Below are 20864 nucleotides of genomic sequence, written 5' to 3' on the forward strand. Positions count from 1 at the left end.
TCCAGAGACTGGATTGTGACAAAGTAAGGCCTTTCTGTGTGCTTGGCCTCTTCTGCCTCTTCTGCACGTGGTCATTTCCCTTTTGGCTTCTTTGCCATGGTATGATATAGCCAAGGGGATGCTCACCAGAGCTGAGCAGAGCAGAGCAGAGCAGATGCTGGTGTCATGCTCTTGAACTTCTAAAACTTCTTTTGTAATACAACACCCAGCCACAGGTATTGTGTTATGCAAATTTACCTTTCAGGGTCTCCTTGATTTTGCTGACAGAATCCTCTACCTAAAGACCTGGAGCTTAGCCCAGGAGGAATGCAGCTTTGCCTAAACCTCACTGATCTTCCAAAATCCCTCCTTCTCCAGCACTGTTATTATTGGGTTCGTTCACAGTTTCATTACCTTTGCTCCAGTTGGCCTTCCCTCTGGGGGTAAGCCACTTGGTGAAGTGGAATGAACATGGGTGTTTGGTGTCAATCACACTCACTGACGCTAGCTCTGTTATTTTAAGGCAAGTCATATCACCTCCTTGAATGTCAATTTCCTACCTGGCAAATAAATATTCCAACTTTGCTGGGCTGCTGGTAGTAAGGATCAAATGAGACATGCGAAGAGAACACCCGGCACCGTGCTTGGCACATAGGAGGCACTGGGTGTGAATAGCCATGGAAAAGCTGAGGTTGATGTCCTGGCTCCAGCTTTCACAGGACCATAGCACTTCCTGACCACATCTGGCACATCAGAGCAGTTCTAATGACTTGCCCTGACTCTGTCCCGACACCCCTGTGAGATATCCCTGCTGGCAAAGTCAGAGTGGTGGTTATTCGGTTATTCATTCAGCCACACTGGGAGCCAGGATTTCCTGTCCATGCCCTGTCTAGTCCTGTGGAAGTGCTCAGTACATAGCAGTGGCCAAGCCAAACAAACTCTGATACCCGCTCCCAACAGCCTTCCCAGGTCCCCAGTATCACTTCCCTTTATGTCCTGAGCCATTTAAGGTTCTTGTAAATGGCCTGTACCCTTTGAACCAAAGAGGCAGTTATCCCCAGGGCTGGTTGCAGTTAGGGATCCTGGTGGAACTTGCTGCCCTGGAGGAAGTGATGTTGCTAGGAAGCCTCCTGACACACTGGGAGGGTCTGAGTGTTGCCATCAGCTACTTCAGCACGGCTTCAAATTCTACAGCTGCCCTCCAGGCAAGCTACTCAGTTTCTCCTATTTCACTTTCTGGAGCTACAGAACAGTGTGATCTTAATCCTAAGAGTACCTACTCAGAGTCCTTCATTGCTTGAGGACTCAATGAGTTGATTCACACCAACATACTTCCAAACATTCATATAAGATGAAATTTAGATCATTTTTGTGCAAAAAAATTGAAATACATGTATATGAGGGGTCTCTAGAAAGTTCATGCTAAATATACATTAGAAAAAAAAAACAAATGAACTTATGATTTAATTAGATTTTTCTGTGAAGCAAATGCCCTCATATAAAGCACCTAGAACAGTAAGTACCTAGCGCCCAGTACACAATCAGGTATTAGTAAGTGTTATGTTGTTCAAACCCTGGCTCTGCCACTAGCTAGGTGTATACCCTCTCTGAGCCTTGGCTTCCTCAGCTGTAAAGTGGAGATCCTATTATAACATATTCAACTGTTACATGAACTAATTTGGATAAGGTAGGCAAAACTAACCGGCATGATTTATGCAGGCTGTGTGTGTGCTGATTTAAGTTCTCCTCACACCACTAAACAGGAGCTAATTAGCTCCCCAACTTTCTCCAGAGGCATAAGGAAAAGGATCTTCCTATTTCAGATGGTCATGACCACCACTGCTTAGTCACCAGAGCTGGGGTATGTAACCAGAACTGTAGATTCTCTTCGTGTCTGGTGTGGGGCCTGGGGATGGAAAGCTCATGTGGCACGTGTCTGCAAACCTAGTGTCTAAGTAGATCTACTTCAGCATGTCTAACAGGCATTAGGAGCCCAATGCATCCGTCCCTCAAAGGACACAGGGAGAGGCATGGCCCAAGCACAGGCTCACCTGCACTGTTGCCACCAGTCGCTGCAACATGCAAGATGTCCTCCTTCCCTTACAGAGCAACCACGATCTCCTCCACCTGTCCCTCAACCTCAGCCCTTGCTTCTCTATTGTCTATTGCGGGCTCTTCTTTCAGCCAAAGTTTCTAAAGCTAAACCAACATCTCCATTTGACTTTTAAGAGATAATAAGTCACTTATAAGGTGACTACTATCAGACAGTTACTGTCCTCCTAAGTGCCTCATGTTTGCCACATCATTTATTCCTCACAACTAACTTTAACAAGTAGGTGCTGTTATTGTCTTCATTTTTATCATATGGGGAAACTGAGGCGGTGAGGGGAGGTGACAGGGACTTGAACCAGGCAGTCTGGTTCTAGCCTTGGTGCCCTCAAACCATTATCCTGTATGTCCTCTCCTTTATCAATATCATGAATATTTTCAAACATACAGACTGTAAATTTACAGTGACACTGATAAACCAACCACCTATATTCTACAATTAACATTCTGTCATATCTGCCTTATCACAAATCTATTCATGTCTCTATTCACCTACCAGTCCATCTTCAATTTTTGATGCATTTCAAAGTAAGTTGCAAAAAACTTCATCCCCCCCAAATTTGAAAACTAAAATTAAATGGATAAATTCCTTAAAAAAACAAACTACTAAAGCTCACTCAAGAAGAAACAGATAACCTAAATGACCCTATGTCTTTTAAGGAAATTGAATTTGTACTTAAAAACCTTCCCACAAAGAAAACTCTGGGCCCAATTGGTTTCAGTGATAAATTCTGTCACACATTGAAGGAAGAAACACTAACAATTTTGAACAATCTTTTCCTGAAAATACAAGAAAAAAGAACACCTCTCAACTCATTCTTTAAGACCAGTATTGCCTTGCTATGAAAACCAAAGACATTACAAGAAAACTACAGGATAAAATCCTTAATAAACACAGATGCAAACAGCCTTTACAAAATGTTTGCAAATCAAATCTAGTGACATATAAAAAGGACTCTGCATCATGACCAAGTGGAATTTATCCTGGCAATGCTAGGCTGGCACTTACTTCAAAACTAAATCAATGTAATTCACTATACCAACAGACTAAAAGAGGAAAAGTATATGATCTTGTCAATAGATACAAAAAAAAAAGCATTTAAAAAAAAAGCCTAGCATCCACTCCTGACAAAAATTCTTTGGGCATCTTGTTGCTGTGGTTAAGATGGCATTTGGGATGCCCGCATCCCATATTGGAGTTCCCAGGTTTAAGTCTCAGCTCTGCTTCAGATTCCAGCTTCTTTTCATTGCACACTCTGTGGGACAGCAGACAATGGTTCAAGTACTTGGGTCCCTTTCACACACTTGGGAGACCTCGACTGACTTCTTGGCTCTTGACTTTGACCTGGACAAAGTGCACATGGCTAGTTTGTTCTTTTTTGAAGTAAACATTGCTACTTGAAAACTTGAAAGGCAGAAATAAAGAGCCAGGGCTGGATCAGGCCAAATGTAGGAGCCCAGAACTCCATCGAGGTCCCTCACGAAGGCAACAGGGGCCCAAGCACTAGATACATCACCTGATACATTTCAGTATGCATTAGCAGGAAGCCAGGACTCAAATTGGCACTCTGGTAATAGGATGCATACATCTCAAGTGGTACTTAACCTGCTGTGCTATACCATCTAGCTTTGCGCTTAATCTTTCACTATTAAGTTGGATGTTAGCTGAAGGTGTTTTGTAGATACTCTTTTATCAGACCAGGGAAATGCTCTTTTATTCTTAGTTGTTAGAGTTTTAAAAGTTTTTTCATTTATCTATTTTTATTTATTTGAAAGGCAGAGAGAGACAGAAACAGGCAAACAGAGAAAGAGAGAGAGAAAGATCTTCCATCCACTGGTTCACTCTCCCAAATGCCTGCAACAGTATACACACCAATGGGCTCCAAAAATTCATGGAAAAATGCATATTATTAAAATTCACATTATGAAAATAAAACCTATGCATGGGTTCCAAAAAAAAATGTTTGGCACCAACATAAACTTATCTTTCAGTGACATTCTCCACAAATTTTTGGAAGTAGGCTTCTATTAAAGAGAATTGTACAAATAGCAAGTGCATGTTAGTTGAATTTTGACAAATACACCTGTGTAAATCAAACCCTCATCAAGACTCAGAACATGCCCTCATGCCCCTTTCCAGTCAATCTCTGGACTACCACCCTTTGCAAGCACTGTTCTTAATGCTTTTTCCCATGGAATAGCTGTTTTAGAACTTTGCATTTCAGAAATGTCTGCTTATTGGACAATAATTTGACACAGAAATCAATTGCTGGTTTGAGTGTATTAGCTAAAAGGTGGCAGAAACATCTGACATTAAGCAGGCAAGGACATAGTGGGTCCTCCCAGAAATACTTTGAGAGATGGTGGTAGCTTGTGTTAGGTTGGAGGCCATAACCAGGGCATAGCACTCACCAGGTTAGACCTGGGTCTCCAATAGAGACAGGTTAGAGAAGGGGGAGGGGGGAATTTGTCCTTGGAAAACACCAGACAAGTCCGATCTCTGAAAGTCTGGTTCACAACTGCAAATTCTGCTGCTACAAATAATTTTCAAGCAGAAAATGGAAGGCAATAAGTGCTATTTCGTATCATGAACTGGGCCTGGCATTCTATATGCACAGTTTCATTTGATCCTCAAAACTGATCCATGAGGCGGCAAATTTTTTCCTCTACTTTAGAGATAAGGTAATAATATTTTTCTTTGTACTGCCTGTTTTATGAGGTAAAAAAAAATTTCCCTTCAGAAAATCAAATAGCTTCAAATTCTGATGGCTGAATGACTTGCTTACGGTCATTCAGACACTAATTTGACAGTCAGGATACAAATTCTGGTTCTGTTCATTTGATGAAGCCAAAGTTATTTTATCTCACTCTAAAGATGAGGTTCCTGAAATCTTGGCAGTTGTGCGTCTTGCCTCAGGTTGCTGAGCTGCCTGCCATCCAGTGAATCCAGAACTATGCAGTTTTCAGGAATTATAATTACGATATTGTCAAGTTCTTTACCTCACCTCTTTCTCGCAAAGAGAATAACGAAGCTCACATACCCAGGAACCAAGTCCTTACCTGCACTGTTGGCTTCCTGGGTTTCCAAGTGTTGCCAGGCACCAAGCTGTTGTCTTCGAGGGTGCTGTGCTGAGGATTATGGTAGCAGGTTGAACACCGGATGCACTGGTGGTGGTGGCACCTGCAGTTGTAGCAGTTTGGCATCATATTTCTCTTTAGCAAGGCAGGGCAGATTTCCCCAGAGCAATAAATGCAAGGATCGTGGACCACAGCCCCCTGAACATTGCAGGAGTAAGAGCAGGTCCTGCGGCAATCAAAATCACTACAGTGCAGTGGCTTACAACACATGGAATTTTCTAGACCTTTGTTTGCAAAACATTCTGAGTAAGTGGGAGTTTCCGACTGTAGGGATGACATGGAATGATAAGATTGGTCTGTGGCATGATACGGTTGGTCTGTGGAATGATACGATTGGTCCATAGGATGGCGCCTCAACTCCCGATAGCTAGAGCTCATGGACTGGAAGTTTTGGTCTATAGGTTTTGGTCTCTGGGTAAAAGTCTTGTTGCTGTGAGTGGTTAACCCTGGCAAATGAGATGTAGATAAGGATTTGCTACTCTCCTCAAAGAACTTTATTCTGTCGGCAAAAGGCGAGAGGATGGCTTCCTCCCCAGCTTGGGCAGTAGAAGCCTTCACTTCTTGGTTGTCACATGAGCTGGAAGGGCCTTCCATGGTTAGCGCCATGTGTGGCTGCAGGTTATGCTCTGGAGACCATCTCCAGTGACCTCCACGGACTCCTTGGTGAACACTTGCTTTCTCAGGGGCTGAGGAGGATGGGTCAGATGTTTTCCACCAGGAGTTCAGGCCCAAAGAGGACTGGCCAGGCCTCTGCCCAGGGCTTATGCGGCCCTCCAAGCCTGTCCTAGGTTCGTGGCTCTCCAGAGGTTGGCTGAGGCACTCTGAAGATCTCGCCCTGAGCATCATGCTTTTGTTGAAGAGTTTGTCTTTGGAGCTAGGGGCATTTTTATATGATAGAAGCGAAGAGTTGGGGGCAGGGAGTGGAGGACTTTCTGGGGGCTCCTGGGTCTCTTCCACTGGCTCCTTAGGGTCACACAGTTGTGACAGCGGACCTTTGCTTTTCTGGAGCTGGGCCTTCCTCCTCTGAATTTCATTACGCAGGTTGGTAGCAAAACGTTCGCTCTTCCGCCGGTTTTGGATGGAGCGGCCCCGGGTCCCTCCACTTCGCCTACCACCCGTCTGGCCATACTCTTTGGACTCACTGTCCCCTTCTTCTGTCACCTCTGCACTACGGGCTACTTTAGCAGTTGAAGAACAGTCCCTGGTTTGTTGAACATGGGAGCCAGAGACAGAGGGCTGCTGGCTGGCCAGTTCATTGCCTGCTCTGCTTGCTGTGTTTGGGTCCAGGAAATTTCTCTCTAGGGGATGTCCATCGACCTCTCCATGAGGGGAACTGCTTTGGCTCTGATGTCCTGAACCCAGAGGGTGATCATCCACTGGCCTGGTGTTTCTTTCCTTGCTGAGTTTGTCCTGGTTTCCTCCTGGGGGGGGACATGAACTTTTCTTCCCTTTGTGGCTGTTATGTAAAGGGGACAGAGTCCATTGGTGCCCATCTTGCCCAGCTGGGAGCTCCATCCCCTTGCTGCTGCCCCTGGGATCCAGGTGTACCTGCTGCAGGTGGGATGCCAACAGCTGTTCAGGGGCACTATGGCGATGCCCTGTGGATCCCGTGAGGTGTGGGGGGCTGCCAAAGGACAGAGCCTTAGAGAGCTCAGTTGAAGGCTCATTGAGAGGGTTGGAATTTCTGTTGGAAGCTTTGTCACAGGATTTCAGGGATCCCACAGCTTTGGTAGAGGCCTCCATCAGTAGATGCCTGGAGTTCTGCTGGTTACATTCAGGAGGCTGGCTGAGCTCACAGTTCGGATGGTCCTCACTTGTCACTTGGTCTTGTTCACTGAGGCAGCAGAACCTGTTCGGGCTCCTTGGGGCTAGTGCTGTGTCCAGGCTTGGTTTCTCGTTTTGTTGCAAGGAATCCACAGGTTGAGAAGCCATGCATTGCTCTCCATTGAGGAGCTGGGCTCTGGAGGCCTGAAGGCTGTCCCGTCTCACTGGAGGTTGGGGTGGTCCCCTGCCTGCCTTGGCAGGTGCTGAGTGGTGGCTCTCCTGTGAGTGGGGTGACATCTGGGAGCTTGGCGTCAGGCGGTCCCCACTGGTGTGCTGGCCACCTCCTGAGGTCTCAGCCACATTAGGTTGGCCATTGGGAGTCTTGCTTGGCCCTGGACCTTGCATGATGCAGTCTGTGGAGGCTGGCTCTTCTGGCCTCAGGGAAAGGGCACAGTCAGAGGCATTGGAGCTGGCTGAGAAGGAGCTATAGGCTGAGTCACGCTGATTTGGGTACATGTTCTGGTCAATAGGCAAGAGATGGCCCTCATAGGTGGCTTGGCCTGGCTGCTCCAGGCTCTCCATGCTGCCAATGGAGCTGCTTTTCTCGGTGCTACAGTGCCGGGAAAGTGGACACCACTGCACACACACGTCACTGAAAGACACAGGGCACACTGGTCAGTTAGTCGGAAGTCACCAGATCCCTTTCCCACCTCGGTCAGCCCTTGCCATGGGAGAAGGAAGGACAACATAGAGCCCCTAGGAAAAAGGCAAAAGAGAAGACAGAGAAGTAGAGAAGAGGATGGACCTTGAGGCACCACAGGGGCAAGGAAGATTGGAGACAGGATGACATATGGAAGAATGGCAAACATCCCAGACTAAACTTGAGGGAGAACTCTATGGGGGTGATACTCTGCTATCAGCACGTCTGAAATTGCTTCTGGGTCACCCTTGCACTCAGGGAATCAACATGGGGCTCTCTGCCAGGAGAGAGAATCACGGAATATCAGGATGAGAGAAGGGATCCTAATGGGATGATTCAATTGCAGCCAGATCATTTTGTAAATCAGTCAAATTCTCAAACTTGAACCTGCTGTCAGAATCACAGGAGGGCTTGTAAAACACAGGGCACAGGACTCAAAGTTTTGGGTCCCAGTGGATGTTTCTAACAATGTTCCAGGTGCTGCTGGTGGTGGTGGTCCCAGAGAACCAGTGTTGTTAAAAAAAAAAAAGCCAGCCCTAAAAGGGAAGTGATTTGCAACAGGTGATTTTTCTCAAGCTCACCAGGCTCTAACTAGTGGCAGAGAAAGGGCTGGAATTTAGGTGTCCCCACTTTCCTTTCTTGATAATTGCAATCCCGACTATTTACCAAGGGCCTACAATGTGCCAAGAACTTTACAATGTCTCATTTTCAGCAAAGGGGGAGATATTTTCACCCTCACTTTTCAACTGAGAAAGCTGAACAGTGAGAGGGGCAAAGTCAACTGACAAGTTCACGAAGCCACTAAGGAAGAGGCAGTGTCCACTGTTTTAGTTCTCTTGCTATACCATCATTTAAATAATGCTAATATGTATGTCAGAAGGTTGCTGTGTAGAAGAAATCTGAGAGGAAGGACAGAGCCCTCATCACAGCCAAGGCACCTAGCAAAGATTCAGTATGTGCCAGCAGCCACTCTGCTCATTGTCATTATCGTTGACCATTGTTAGCAGAGTCCCCTTGATGTCATAGTGGCCCCTGCCCACCCATGCCACTGTCTTCCTCCACAGCAAAGCCACACCAGGAAAACCAAGGATCAGATGCAATCTTGAATTTTAAGCACCATTTCCCACACACAAGGCCAAACTGAGCCAAGTTGTGCCAGGAACTCCCTTTGACTAGAACCCCAGAGGTTGCAGGCTGCTCTGAGAAAGGCCACAGTCCAGAAAGCCAGATTTGAGCTATGACAGCAGTCCATGAGACTCTCATGTCAGCTTCCCTTAATTCTTGCTCCTTGCCTGGCCCCTTAGCCATTATGCTCACTTGTCCTCTGAGCTAGGAATCCATCAACTCCTTGTTGGCAAGGGAACCTGCTACCCACCCCACCACCCTTCCTGCTGAAACAAACCACACGCCCACTGGAACAGGAGCCAAGCTCAGAATGTTTCTGTGTATTCTTCCAGAACAAAAACTGCCTCTGCCCCGAGTCCCTGGCTTCCAATGCCAAATAAAGTCACTGAGTTGGGACAAACTCAACCCTTAGCTTTCCTGAGCCTCCTCAACAGAAATCCCTTTATGGAGGGAAACTCTTGCTGTGGAAGGGAAAAGGAAGCAAGGACAGCATCTCAGCTGGCTCCGAGCTCACCAAAAAAGCTTTTCTGCCTCTTGGACAGCCATTCCAACAACAACAGATAACATCCAGGTACCAGAATTAAGTGATTCTCATTTGCAGAGAGACCTTGCTATTCAGAGAGAGCCTGGTTTCACAGGCTATGGCTCTGTGATGGGGCTGATGGACACTGGATGAGGCCGGCAGTGAGTCACTGCAGATGGAGAGCCCGGACTAAGCCCAGGGCTCCTCCTACAGTAAGAGAGCAGGGGGATGGAAGGCAGTAGGAAAGGCAACTGAGAAAGAGCACTAGCAGAACTGGATGGGAAGCAGGGCAGTGTGGTATCTTGCCAGCCAAATGAGGTCTTTCAAGGAAACGCTGTGCAGAGGGCCCAAAGTCACAGAGAGTTGGCACTAGGTCAGGACTAGAACTCAGGTCCTCTGGACTCCCTGTCATAACACTGTAGTAGCCCACAGGCACTCGCACAGAAGAGGACGAGTGCCTATCCTCCAGCCTGTCTCTAGGGAAGGGCTCTAGGCTCACCTTGTGTTGCAGCCGGAATGCCAGGACAAGCTGAAGGCTTCAGAAGGGAAGTGCATGGTGGTGGCCGCTTCAGGGCATCCCTCCAGCAGCTTGGCCACGTGCCATGAGTGTGGCCTACTGACAGGGGCGTTTCTCCTAGAGCGAGAAAGGCACAGGAAGTTGGCTAAGGGAACCAGGGCTGAAATCACTTCCCAGGCAGCTTCCGCCCCACCCCCCCACCCCCTCTTTCCCTTGAGTGAAGGAGAACATCTTGCAAGGAGCTGGTGTGGGAATCTGAGTGGCCCTCCTCAGCTCCCAGGATTCAAATGTCCTTCACCCCCAGGGACGATGCCTAGAGACACAGAATGTCAGTTTCGCAGGGCTGTGTCATTCCCAGGAGCACTCTAAGCACATACAACAGTTCTGGGTGCATAGTAGATACTCAATAAATATTTGCAAAATACATGAGTGCTGCAGCTGAATGAGCAGCAAGTCAACACTGGGCTGTGAAATCGCCAATATTTACTCATTCATTCAATCAGCATTTGCCGTATATTTATTGTGCTCCATCTATGTGTAGCTCTGAGGATACAGAGATGAAACAAACATACCGGAGTACTTCAGAAACTTTGCGGGAAAATAGAATTAAAAGATAAGTTTATTTTGCTGTAAAAACACTTTGAAATCCACGCAAAGTTTTTACATTATAGGCATTTCCCATGATCCTTTTGAGGGTCCCTCATAGTCTTTGTCCTTGAGAGCTTAGAGGTTAGTGAGACAGAAAGAGAGAATACACGCAATACAGTGCTAATTCAAATAAAACATGGTAAAGGCATGTGTTTGGCATAGTGATTAAGATGCCAGTTGGGATCCCCACATCCCAATTCAGAGTGTTTGGGTGTGAGTCCTGGCCCCACTTCTTCTTATTATTTTTTGGAAGATTTTATTTATTTATTTGAGAGACAGAGTTACAGAGAGAGGAAGAGACAGAAAGTTTTCTGTCCACTGGTTAACTCCCAAAATGGCTGCAATGGCTAGAGCTAAGCTGATTTAAAGCCAGGAGCCAGGAGCTTCTTCCAGGTCTCCATACAGGTGCAGGGGCCCAAGGAGTTGGGTCATCTTCCACTGCTTTCCTAGACCATAAGCAGACAGCTGGATTGCAAGAGGAGAAGCCGGGACTTGAACTGGTGCCCATATGCAATGACAGTGCAGCAGGAGGAGGCTTAGCCTACTACGTCACAATGTCAGCCCTGATCCACTTCTTCTTCCAGCTAATGCACACCCAAGGTGGCACTGGATGATAGCCCAAAGTACTTGGCCCCTGCCACCCATATGGAAAACCCAGATGGAGTTCCTGGCTCCTGACTTCAGCCTGACCAAGCCCTGGCTGTTGTGGCCACAGGAGGTGGAACCAATGGATAGAAGCTCGCTCTCTCTCTCTCTCTCTCTCTCTCTCTCTGCCTTTCAAATAAAAAACAAATATTTTTATTTCAAATAAAGCAGTCAATGCATTGAAAATGTGAGGGATGAGATGGGCACAAGATAAGACACTGGAATGTGCAGTCAGAGTGGTGGCAGGAAACCCCAGCTCCTGTGAGGGAAAATAGAACAATGTGGTGAATGCATGGTGCTGGCTGAGAAGGCACTCTCAGGAGGTCAGGGGTGAATAAAGGGAAACAGGTCTGAGGCCAAGGTCCTGAATGCAGCTACAGGGTCTGTCTAGGGCTGGAAGCTTGGGTCACAACTTCTGCACTGACTGACTTATAGACTGCACATGAATAATTCATATGAATCAAACATGGAAGAATGGTATGTGGAGGAGCACTCACGGGACCATGGGACATGGAGAATGCCAGAGGACAGAGTTGATTCATGGCAGCAAGAATGAAAGTAGAAGGGAGAGGGAGAGGAAGAGGGAGAGGGAGAGGGGAGAAGGAGATGGAGTGGGAGGAGAAGAGGGAGAGGGAGTGGGAGAAGAGGGAAAGGGAGTAGGAGAAGAGGGAGAGGGGAGGAGATGGAGTGGGAGGAGAAGAGGGAGAGGTAGAGGGGAGAGAGAGAGGGGAGAAGGACATGGAGTGGGAGGAGAAGAGGGAGAGGTAGAGGGGAGAGGGAGAGGGGAGAAGGGGATGGAGTGGGAGGAGAAGAGGGAGAGGTAGAGGGGAGAGGGGAGAAGGAGATGGAGTGGGAGGAGAAGAGGGAGAGGGAATGGGAGGAGAAGAAGGAGAGGGAGTGGGAGAGGGAGAGGGGAGAAGGAGAGGGAGGGAAGAGAAGAGGGAGAGGGAAGAGAAGAGGGAGAGGGGAGAGGGAGAAGGAGGAGAAGAGGGAGAGGGGAGCAGGAGAGGGAGAGAGGAGAGGGAGAGGGAGAAGAGGGAGAGGGAGTGGGAGGAAAAGAAGGAGAGGGAGAGGGAGAGAGGAGAGGGAGTGGGAGAAGAGGGAGAAGGAGAGAGAGGGGGAGGCGGAGAGGGAGAGGGAGTGGGAGAGGGAAAGGGAGTGGGAGAGGGAGAGGGAGAGGGAGAAGGAGCAGAAATTTCAGGTAAATGCTAGGCCTAGGAGGGAGCAATGATTGAAAAACAAATGACAAGAAGACAGAAAACTCTAAGAAAGATTGTTGAGAACTGCTTTTTTTATCCATGCTATTCGTTTAACTCTTAACATAGAGTTAATCATATGTGTATAAAGTTAATTGAAAAGAGATCTTGGTAAAAAATAAGAATGGGAATAGGAGAGGGAGGAGGAAGAAGAGTGGGAGTGTGAGCGGGAGTGAGGGTATGGTGGGAAGAATCACCATGTTCCTAAGGTTGTACTTATGAAATGTATGAAGTTTGTATTCCTTAAATAAAAGGTTTCTGAACTAGCGGATGGAGGATCTCTCTCTCTCTCTCTCTCTCTCTCTCTCTCTCTGCCTCTGTGTGACTCTGCCTTTCAAATAAATAAATAAATATTTAAAAAAGAAAAATAAAGAGATAAGATTGATATACATAGAGATGAATGACAGAATAAGAGAAACAGATGCTACATAAGTAGAGGACAGAGAGATCATAGATGATGAATTATTCACTCATTACAAGGGGACTTTAATAGGCTCATGCATGATGGAATTAAAACATAAGTTTATTTTGCTATAAAACATTTTTAAGTCTACATTTGCATTGCTTTTTATAGTAAGCTTTTCCACGAACTTTTTGAAGAACCCCCACCCTTGCATGCAATGATTTTTTTTTTTTTTTGACAGGCAGAGTGGACAGTGAGAGAGAGAGACAGAAAGGTCTTCCTTTGCCGTTGGTTCACCCTCCAATGGCCGCCACGGCCGGCGCACCGCGCTGATCCGATGGCAGGAGCCAGGTACTTATCCTGGTCTCCCATGGGGTGCAAGGCCCAAGCACTTGGGCCATCCTCCACTGCACTCACTGGCCACAGCAGAGAGCTGGCCTGGAAGAGGGGCAACCGGGACAGAATCCGGCGCCCCAACCGGGACTAGAACCCGGTGTGCCAGCGCAGCAAGGCAGAGGATTAGCCTAGTGAGCCGCAGCGCCGGCCTGCATGCAATGATTTTTAAAATTTTTGTACCAAAATAAATTTACCCTTTAATTTCATTTTCCCTCAACTCTTCAAAGTGCCTCACGCTTACTAATATGTTCACACTTTGCATGCCAAGCAGACTCAAGCTGGCCAATTCTAGCCTAGCTGGAAAGGCCCCTCATCCTGGTGGGAAAGCCAAAGATCTCAGCAATGCAAGGCTCTGACTGGCTATGATCTAAAAACGGGGTGCTGGGGGATAATGAGTTTGCTGAGGGAATAGGCCAGACATAGACAAGCAGGTGGAGGAGGAAGGGGCGGGGAGGCGCTCATCAAAGGCCAGGAGGCAGAGCTACAGGGCAGTGGCTTGGCTGTGGCTAAGATCTACGAGGAGGTAAGTCAGGTGAGCCTCCCCTATTGTTTCATTGCCTTGTTATATTATAGATCTCAGAGTGCCCAGCAGGGAGAGGACATAAGGTACAGGAAGGGCTTGGGGTTTGTACTTTCTCCAGAGCCTCACTCACAAAGCTGTCATTAGGCAGTAGTCCCTGGGACCAACAACTATTTAGTAAGCATCCCCCATTAACTACAATGTACTACTACGTGCTATGAGCTGTCCACATTTACTGTCTTCTGTGCTCCTTGACACAGAGGTCATGGTGGGGAATGTGGCTCTTTTCCCCTATCCAGGATTCCTGAAGTTCCTCAGGAACTTTTAGTCCAGGGTACGAAAGATGAGGAGTGAGCCATGAGACCACCGTTCAATGACACACAGACTTCTCCAAGTCTTCTCTTATGATGTGCTTACAGCTGTGCCATTCTCACCGCAATCAAGACACAGGATCACACATCCCCTCGCAGCACTGCACCCCCACCTCCTCCTGTTCTTGTCTAGGCCCTTGACATTTTCTGTTCAAAGTAATGCATCAGCCATTCTCTTCTCGTTCCACCTCCAGTCACTGCTTTTGGATCATATCACATTAAACACCAGGTGAATTAGGCCACTCTCCTACTCAAGAATCTCCACTGACTCCCTATTTCTCACCCTTAGCTTTATCACCTGTGGAAAGCTATCTTTATCCACCCAGCTCCAACTCTCAAGTTTTCGCAGCAATCACACCCTGTAATCAGCTTACTCCCCCCCCCTTTTTTTTTTAATAAAAAAAGACTCATATATTTTGAAAGTCAGAGTTCTGAGACAGAAGGAGAGAGATTTTTGTATTGCTGGTTCACTTCTCAAATGGCTACAATAGCCAGTGCTGGGCCAGGCCAAAGCCAAGAGCTTCATGAGGTCTTCCTGCATGCGTGCAGGGGCCCAAGCAATTGGGCCATCTTCTGCTGCTCTCCCAGGCACATTAGCAGAGAGCTGGATTAGAAATAGGGCAGCCAGGACTCAAACCCACGACCATTTGGAATGCCAGCATCACAGGCAGCAGTTTTACCTGCTGTGCCACAACACCTCCCTTTCTGACTCTGTGCCTTGGCTGTTGGTTTTCCAGTAGATTCTAGCCCAAGCTCTGGAGCTCAGTCACCTTGGTTTAGCTCTCAGCTCTACCGCTTATTAGCTCTGTTGTTTTAGACAGGTGATTTCACTTCTTGGAGCCCGAGATTCCAATGCCAGGAAAGCAGAGAAAGTAGTACCTGTAGTACCTACTTAATGGGGTTGTCAAAAATTCAAATGAGACGATGGCTGGAAAGGACTTAGAATCAGGTCTGCTAAGCCTCCCACCAATATCAGTTATTCCTGTGACTGTTCCCTTTGGCTAGAATGCCCTCCCCTTTTGGTTAACCTAAATCCTGCCTGCTCTTCAAGGCATTGCTCAAGTACCATCTCCTTCAAGGACTCATCCTGAGTAGCAGGCCCTCACAATTTACCCCATAATAATGCCGGTTGAGTATCCCTTATCCAGAGTGTGTAGGACCAGAGGTGCTTCAGATTTCAAAGTTTCTTATTTTGGAATATTTGCAAAGACTTTACTGGCTAAGCAGCCCTAATCTAAAAATCTGTAGTCTGAAAATCAACTCGAAAAGTCTTAGATTTTGGAGCATTTCAGAATATGGATTTTTGGATTAGGGGTGTCCAATCTGTATGATTTTTATACTTTTATTGTATACTTTATTTTTTTTTAAGATTTATTGGGGCTGGCGCTGTGGCACAGTAGGTTAATCCTCTGTCTGCAGCACCAGCATCCCATATGGATGCCGGTTCTAGTCCCAGCTACTCCTCTTCTGATCCAGCTCTTGGCTGTGGCCTGAACCCTGTACCCACGGGGGAGACCCAGAGGAAGCTCCTGGCTCCTTGCTTCGTGTCGGCGCAGCTCCAGCCATTGCGGCCATCTGGGGAGTGAACCAGAGGATGGAAGACCTCTCTCTCTGTCTCTACCTCTCACTGTCTGTAACTCTGCCTCTCAAATAAATAAATAAATATTTTTATTTGAGAGGCAGAGTTACAGAGAGGCAGAGGCAGAGAGAGAGAGAGAGAGCACAGTGTCCTCCATCCTCTGATTTACTCCCCAAATTCCTGCAATGGCCAAAGCTGAGCCAATCTAAAGCCAGGAGCCAGGAGCTTCTTCCAGGTCTCCTACATGGGTGCAGGGCCCAAGCACTTGGGCCATCTTCCACTGCTTTCCCAGGTCATAGCAGAGGGCTGGACCGGAAGTGGAGCAGCCAGGACTTGAACCAGCGTCCATATTGGGATGCCGGCACTGCAGTTGGCAGCTTTATCCACTACGCCATATTGCCAGCCCCAACACTTTTTTAAAAATTATTATTTATTTATTTGAAAGGCAAGGCTACTAGGGAGGGATGGAGGAATGGAGAGACAGAGAGAGAAAGAGAGAAAGAGAGAGAGAGAGTCATCCATCTTCTGGTTCATCCTCCAAATGGTACAATGGCCAGAGCTGGGCCAAGGCCAAAGACAGAAGCACAGAAATCCATTTAGGTCTCCAATACGGGTGGCAGGAGCCCAAGGACTTAATGCCTTCCCAGGTGCATCAGTACGGAGCTGGATCAGAGGTGGAACAAGCAGGACTTGATCCAACGCCCATATGGGATGCCAGTGTTGCAGGCAGCAGCTTAACCTGCTGTGCCATAGCACTGGCTCCCATGTGATACTTTACACTGCTGATGATCATTTCATGTGTGGTAGTTTCACCTTGCTAGCTATACCAAGCCAGTATGCAATGAGACAAAAGTGAATGAAATAGATCAAGGTTCAGATCCTAACTCTACCACTTCAGATGTGGGATTCCTCATGAGTCACTTAACCCATCTGAGCTTCCATTTTCTTACCTGAGAAAGTGAACAATAGTCTTCTTTTTAACTTTTGTTTAATGTATATAATTTCCAAAGTACCGCTTATGGATTACAATGGCTTCCCCCGCCATAACTTCCCTCCCACCCCCTGCTCTCTCTCCCCTTCCATTCACATCAAGCTTCATTTTCAATTCTCTTTATATACAGAAGATCAGTTTAGTATATATTAAGTAAAGATTTCAACAGTTTGCACCCACACAGAAACACAAAGTGAAAAATACTGTTAGAGTACTAGTTATAGCATTAAATCACAATAATCTTTACCTGGATAGATTATTGTGGGGATTAGAGATACTATTAGGGTACTTCAAAAAGTTTGTGGAACATGCATATTTCGAAAAAATAAAAACAAACCTAGGCATAGATTTCAAATTTTTTGAAGCTTATCTTTTAATTCTGTTTTTTTTTTCCACATATTTGTGAAGAGCACTTATAATCTCAAAGCATCAGGGACACAGCTTGTTGCATAGAAAATGGTCAGCACATCCGAATCCATGGTTCTCAGCTCAGTCTTGTCCTTTTGGATGGTTCAAGAACAGTCTCAACAATGGAAACTAATCTGTCCCTCCACTGCCAAGGTTTTACTATAGCACTCCCTTGCCACACTTTGAAAGTTAGCTTACTAAGATCCCTTCCTCCCTCTAGCATTTCTTCAGGAGTAGGAGACAATCCCCAAGAAGGCAGAAGAGGGGTAGGGAGTATTTGGGGACACTGGGGGATAAGTCAAAGGCTGGAAGGAGGAAAATCCAAACTGAGGGAACTGGAGCCAAAGCTAGGGCCTTCTACCCTCACTTGGGAGAGAAGAGGACACTATATAGAGTTTTTGGCAGCGTATTGTTATTCTTGAATATCCCTTAGACTTGGAATCAGTCTACACTTGCATTCAAATCCTAGCTCTGTGCCCTTAGACACGTCCCTTCTGAGTTGTAGATTATTTAACAGTAAAATGAGGAAGAGGAGCATCCCTTTCTCCTAAATTACAGTCTGAATTAAGTGCATGTTTAAAATCAATTGGCAAAGTACCTGACATAAATATTCTATAAATTTCAAACAACAACAACAACATGTTGCATGCATTAGCTGTTTTAAATCTCACTCCAACCTTACACGGTAAGAGCTGTTACTGTACTCACTTTATGGATGCAGAAAGCAGCCTAAGTGATTTCCCACCAGCACACACCCAGTAACCTGCAGAGCTGGGGTTGAGACCCAGATCCTCCAGCACTTTCTAGGATACCACATGAGTCCTCCTTCTCAAAGATAGATCTGTCTCAGAAAGCTCATATATACCCAAGTATTCCCATGCCATTCCTTCAAGGAGCAGCCAGAAAAAAAGAAGCTTGCAGCGGTCCTATAGTTGAAACCTTAGGCAATGAGGAGGGAGGATGAGGAGAAATAAGGAAGGCGGGTAAGAAAATGCCAACCACACCGCTCCAGGCCTAGATATGGAGGCCACCACCCCAGTACTTGCTCTTCCTCGTAAAGCTGGATCAGGCACTATCATTGAACACACACTCCATCATCCTTTACTCCACAATGCCTTTCTTAGGAAGCATAAGGAAAGGGACATTGAAGAAAGCAAGCAGGAGGGGAGAAGGGCAGCAGCCACAGCTGTACCTACCATGGAAGTTGCCCAGGTTGGAGAGGTGGCTTAGGAGACAGCAGGGTATCCAGCTAGCTCACACTCTTGGCAACCCTTCCAGCGAGTGTCCCCCTTCAGCTGGGACCTATCTGCCCTCCAATTACAAGTTGCTGGTGTGAGGGGCAAGGGGCCATCAGCCCAAGATCCTGAGTGTGGTCCAAAGGGCTCAGGCAGAGTTAAGTCCCAGGTCCAAGAAGAGAAAGGAGAAGCATTGAAGGCGAGGTATGACCAGCAGCCGGGTTGGGCCTTTATGAGACCACAGCCTTAGGGAAGGAAAGCTGGTGTCAAGAGCTGGATAGGAATGAAGACGTTGCTCCAGGAACCAGCCAGCGCCCTGGTGGCAAAGGGAAGGATGAAAGGCAGTCCCAGCAGCATAAACAGCCCCCCCTGTTCCTGACTCCAACCTCCTCTGAGCCCCGGCCCACCCCCTCCACAGCTCAGAGGCCAATAAGGAAGCTGGGCCCCCAGCCACTACTAGAACTCAGGAAAGGAGCAAGGAAATGATGTTTGGGAAAGATAAAGCTGGTGTCTAAAAAGAATTTTTAAAAATACACGTAAGTGAGAGAGAAAAATACCCCAGACACATACACTTAAAAGAATTCCTGTGCTTCCTGGACTGAGTTGACCCCACCCAGCCATCTCTGCAGGTCCTCTGGCCCCCAGAAAAAGGAAAGCCCAGATCAGCCAGGCCTAGCAACCTGCAGGTTCAGAGGAGCAGCACCGTGGCTGCTTTTATATACACGTAGGCAAGTCACTTAAGAGATTTTCCAAGGGGAGGGTCAGGCTGACATACAAGGCTCACTGGTAATATGGGCCAATATTTGTAGGGTCTTCACTTCCATGGGCACCCAAGAATATTAAAAGAAAACTAATATCATACCAGAGACCCCCAACTCCAGAAGAGGTGCCCATTAACAATGCTGGAATAGTGGTGCTTGGGCCTGGACCTGCCATGAATTCAAGTGGAACTCGGCCATTAATTTCCTCCTCTCCAGGTGTCTGTTTATTCCATGAAAAATTAAAATGCTGAACTCATTTGTCACAAATGACCCTTCCAGCTCCAGCATGTTATGATATACAAGTCCTTGGGCCCAACCTGGGGCTCTAAGTGATACCCTCCCTGACCAGTACACTAAGCCAGGGCACACAGCAGCTCTATATGTGTTTGTTACACCCTCTAAGTCCAGGCTCGGGCATCACAATCTAATTTCTCTTGGGAATTTAGAATGTTGCCTGAACAATATTCCTCATCCCCACTCCAGTTTCCCTTGGCCTCTGGCCCCAATTCCAGTAATTTTTGGCCCCTGAGAGAGCTTACGCAAGCTCCCGTAGGACAAGAAGTATGCAAGGGCCTTTCCTCTCTGGGGAAATCGTGCCCAGAGGCCCCTTCCCCTCTCTTTTCCCTTGAGACTTCAGAGGGAATTCTGTCCTGACCTGTTATAAACTATATAGGGTACTGTGGAGGGGGGGCAGTTTGGGTCCTTGGCCTGGAGCCTCAGCTCTATTGCTCACCAGTTGTTTGGCTCTGAGCGTGTCACATGGCTTCAATTTCCTCATCTGTCAAACATGCCTGGCATGTGGACAGGCACTCAGTAAATGGTATCTGTTTCTGAGGTCTCATCCTCTCCCCCACTCCCTCCTCCCACCCCTCCAAAAATGATAGTGGCCAAGGTATGGTTAGTAGCGTAGCAAGACAATTGACTTCTTCAATGCAAATGAAGATGAGAGAGAAAGAAGTAGCTAAGAGAAGGCTCAAAAGCCAAAGGTAGTACTCTAGAGCAGCACTTCTCCAACTTGTTTTCCGTGATAAAGTTTTGATTTAGAGCTGGTTACAGAACTGAAATCCATGAATTGTCTATTGGCCTCTGGCTTTTATACACGAATGTTGCTCTCCCCACTCTATGAATATCCAAAGACCATTAGGACTCTTCATGCAGCAAAATGTCTGTGAACTTTAAAGCAATGTCTCTCTAGAGGTTGTTTTTTTTTTTTTTTAATAAATGCATTCTGTGACTGTTCAAAATGCCCCACATCTTTCAATGTTTGTCTTGAAAAATACAAGATTACATTTTATACTCCAAAAAAAAAAAATCAGCTGGGATCTCAGTACAATGCAGATTCTGATTCAGTAAATCAGGAGTGCCGCCCAGCTTCTGACTCTGTAATGCGGGCCAGAGTGATACTGATGCTGCAAGTGTGATAACCACATTTTGAATAGTCATAGAGTAGGGAATAATAATCCTCGGTCCAAACAAGCATCAGGATAAACAGTCTATTTTTTAAAAATTATTTGTTTGAATAACAAGAGCCTAGGGTGATTACTGATGCCATAAACAAGAAGGTCAATTTGTTAAGTCAACAACAGGAGTCACTGTGCACTTACTCCTCATGTAGGATCTCTGTCCTGTCCTTAGTGTGCTGTACATTGAGATTTAATGCTATAACTAGTACTCAAACAGTATTTTTCACTTTGTGTTTCTGTGTGGGTGCAAACTGATGAAATCTTTACTTAATATATACTAAATCGATCTTCTGTATATAAAGAGAAACGAAAATGAATCTTGATGTGAATGGA

At 46.6% G+C, this 20864-nt stretch overlaps 1 protein-coding gene across 5 annotated transcripts in view; it reads right to left on the reverse strand.

The window, feature by feature from the left end:
- Window positions 1–20864, reverse strand: part of SHROOM4 (shroom family member 4) — a 258245-nt gene that overhangs the window by 40440 nt on the left and 196941 nt on the right. For 4 of the 5 annotated variants that reach the window (XM_002721647.6, XM_051834719.3, XM_070067064.2 and 1 more), the window contains 2 exons: window positions 9838–9972; window positions 5149–7642 (listed from right to left, as the gene is read on the reverse strand). In XM_002721647.6, coding sequence (XP_002721693.2) covers window positions 5149–7642; window positions 9838–9972 — 2629 coding nt within the window. Of the gene's footprint in view, window positions 1–5148; window positions 7643–9837; window positions 9973–18268; window positions 18713–20864 lie in introns of those variants that run through there. The other variant, XM_017337689.4, reaches the window with a different exon arrangement.

This window comes from Oryctolagus cuniculus, chromosome X (assembly GCF_051225735.1).
Source record: "Oryctolagus cuniculus isolate XC-2025 breed Fujian yellow rabbit chromosome X, ASM5122573v1, whole genome shotgun sequence".
NCBI lineage: Eukaryota > Metazoa > Chordata > Mammalia > Lagomorpha > Leporidae > Oryctolagus > Oryctolagus cuniculus.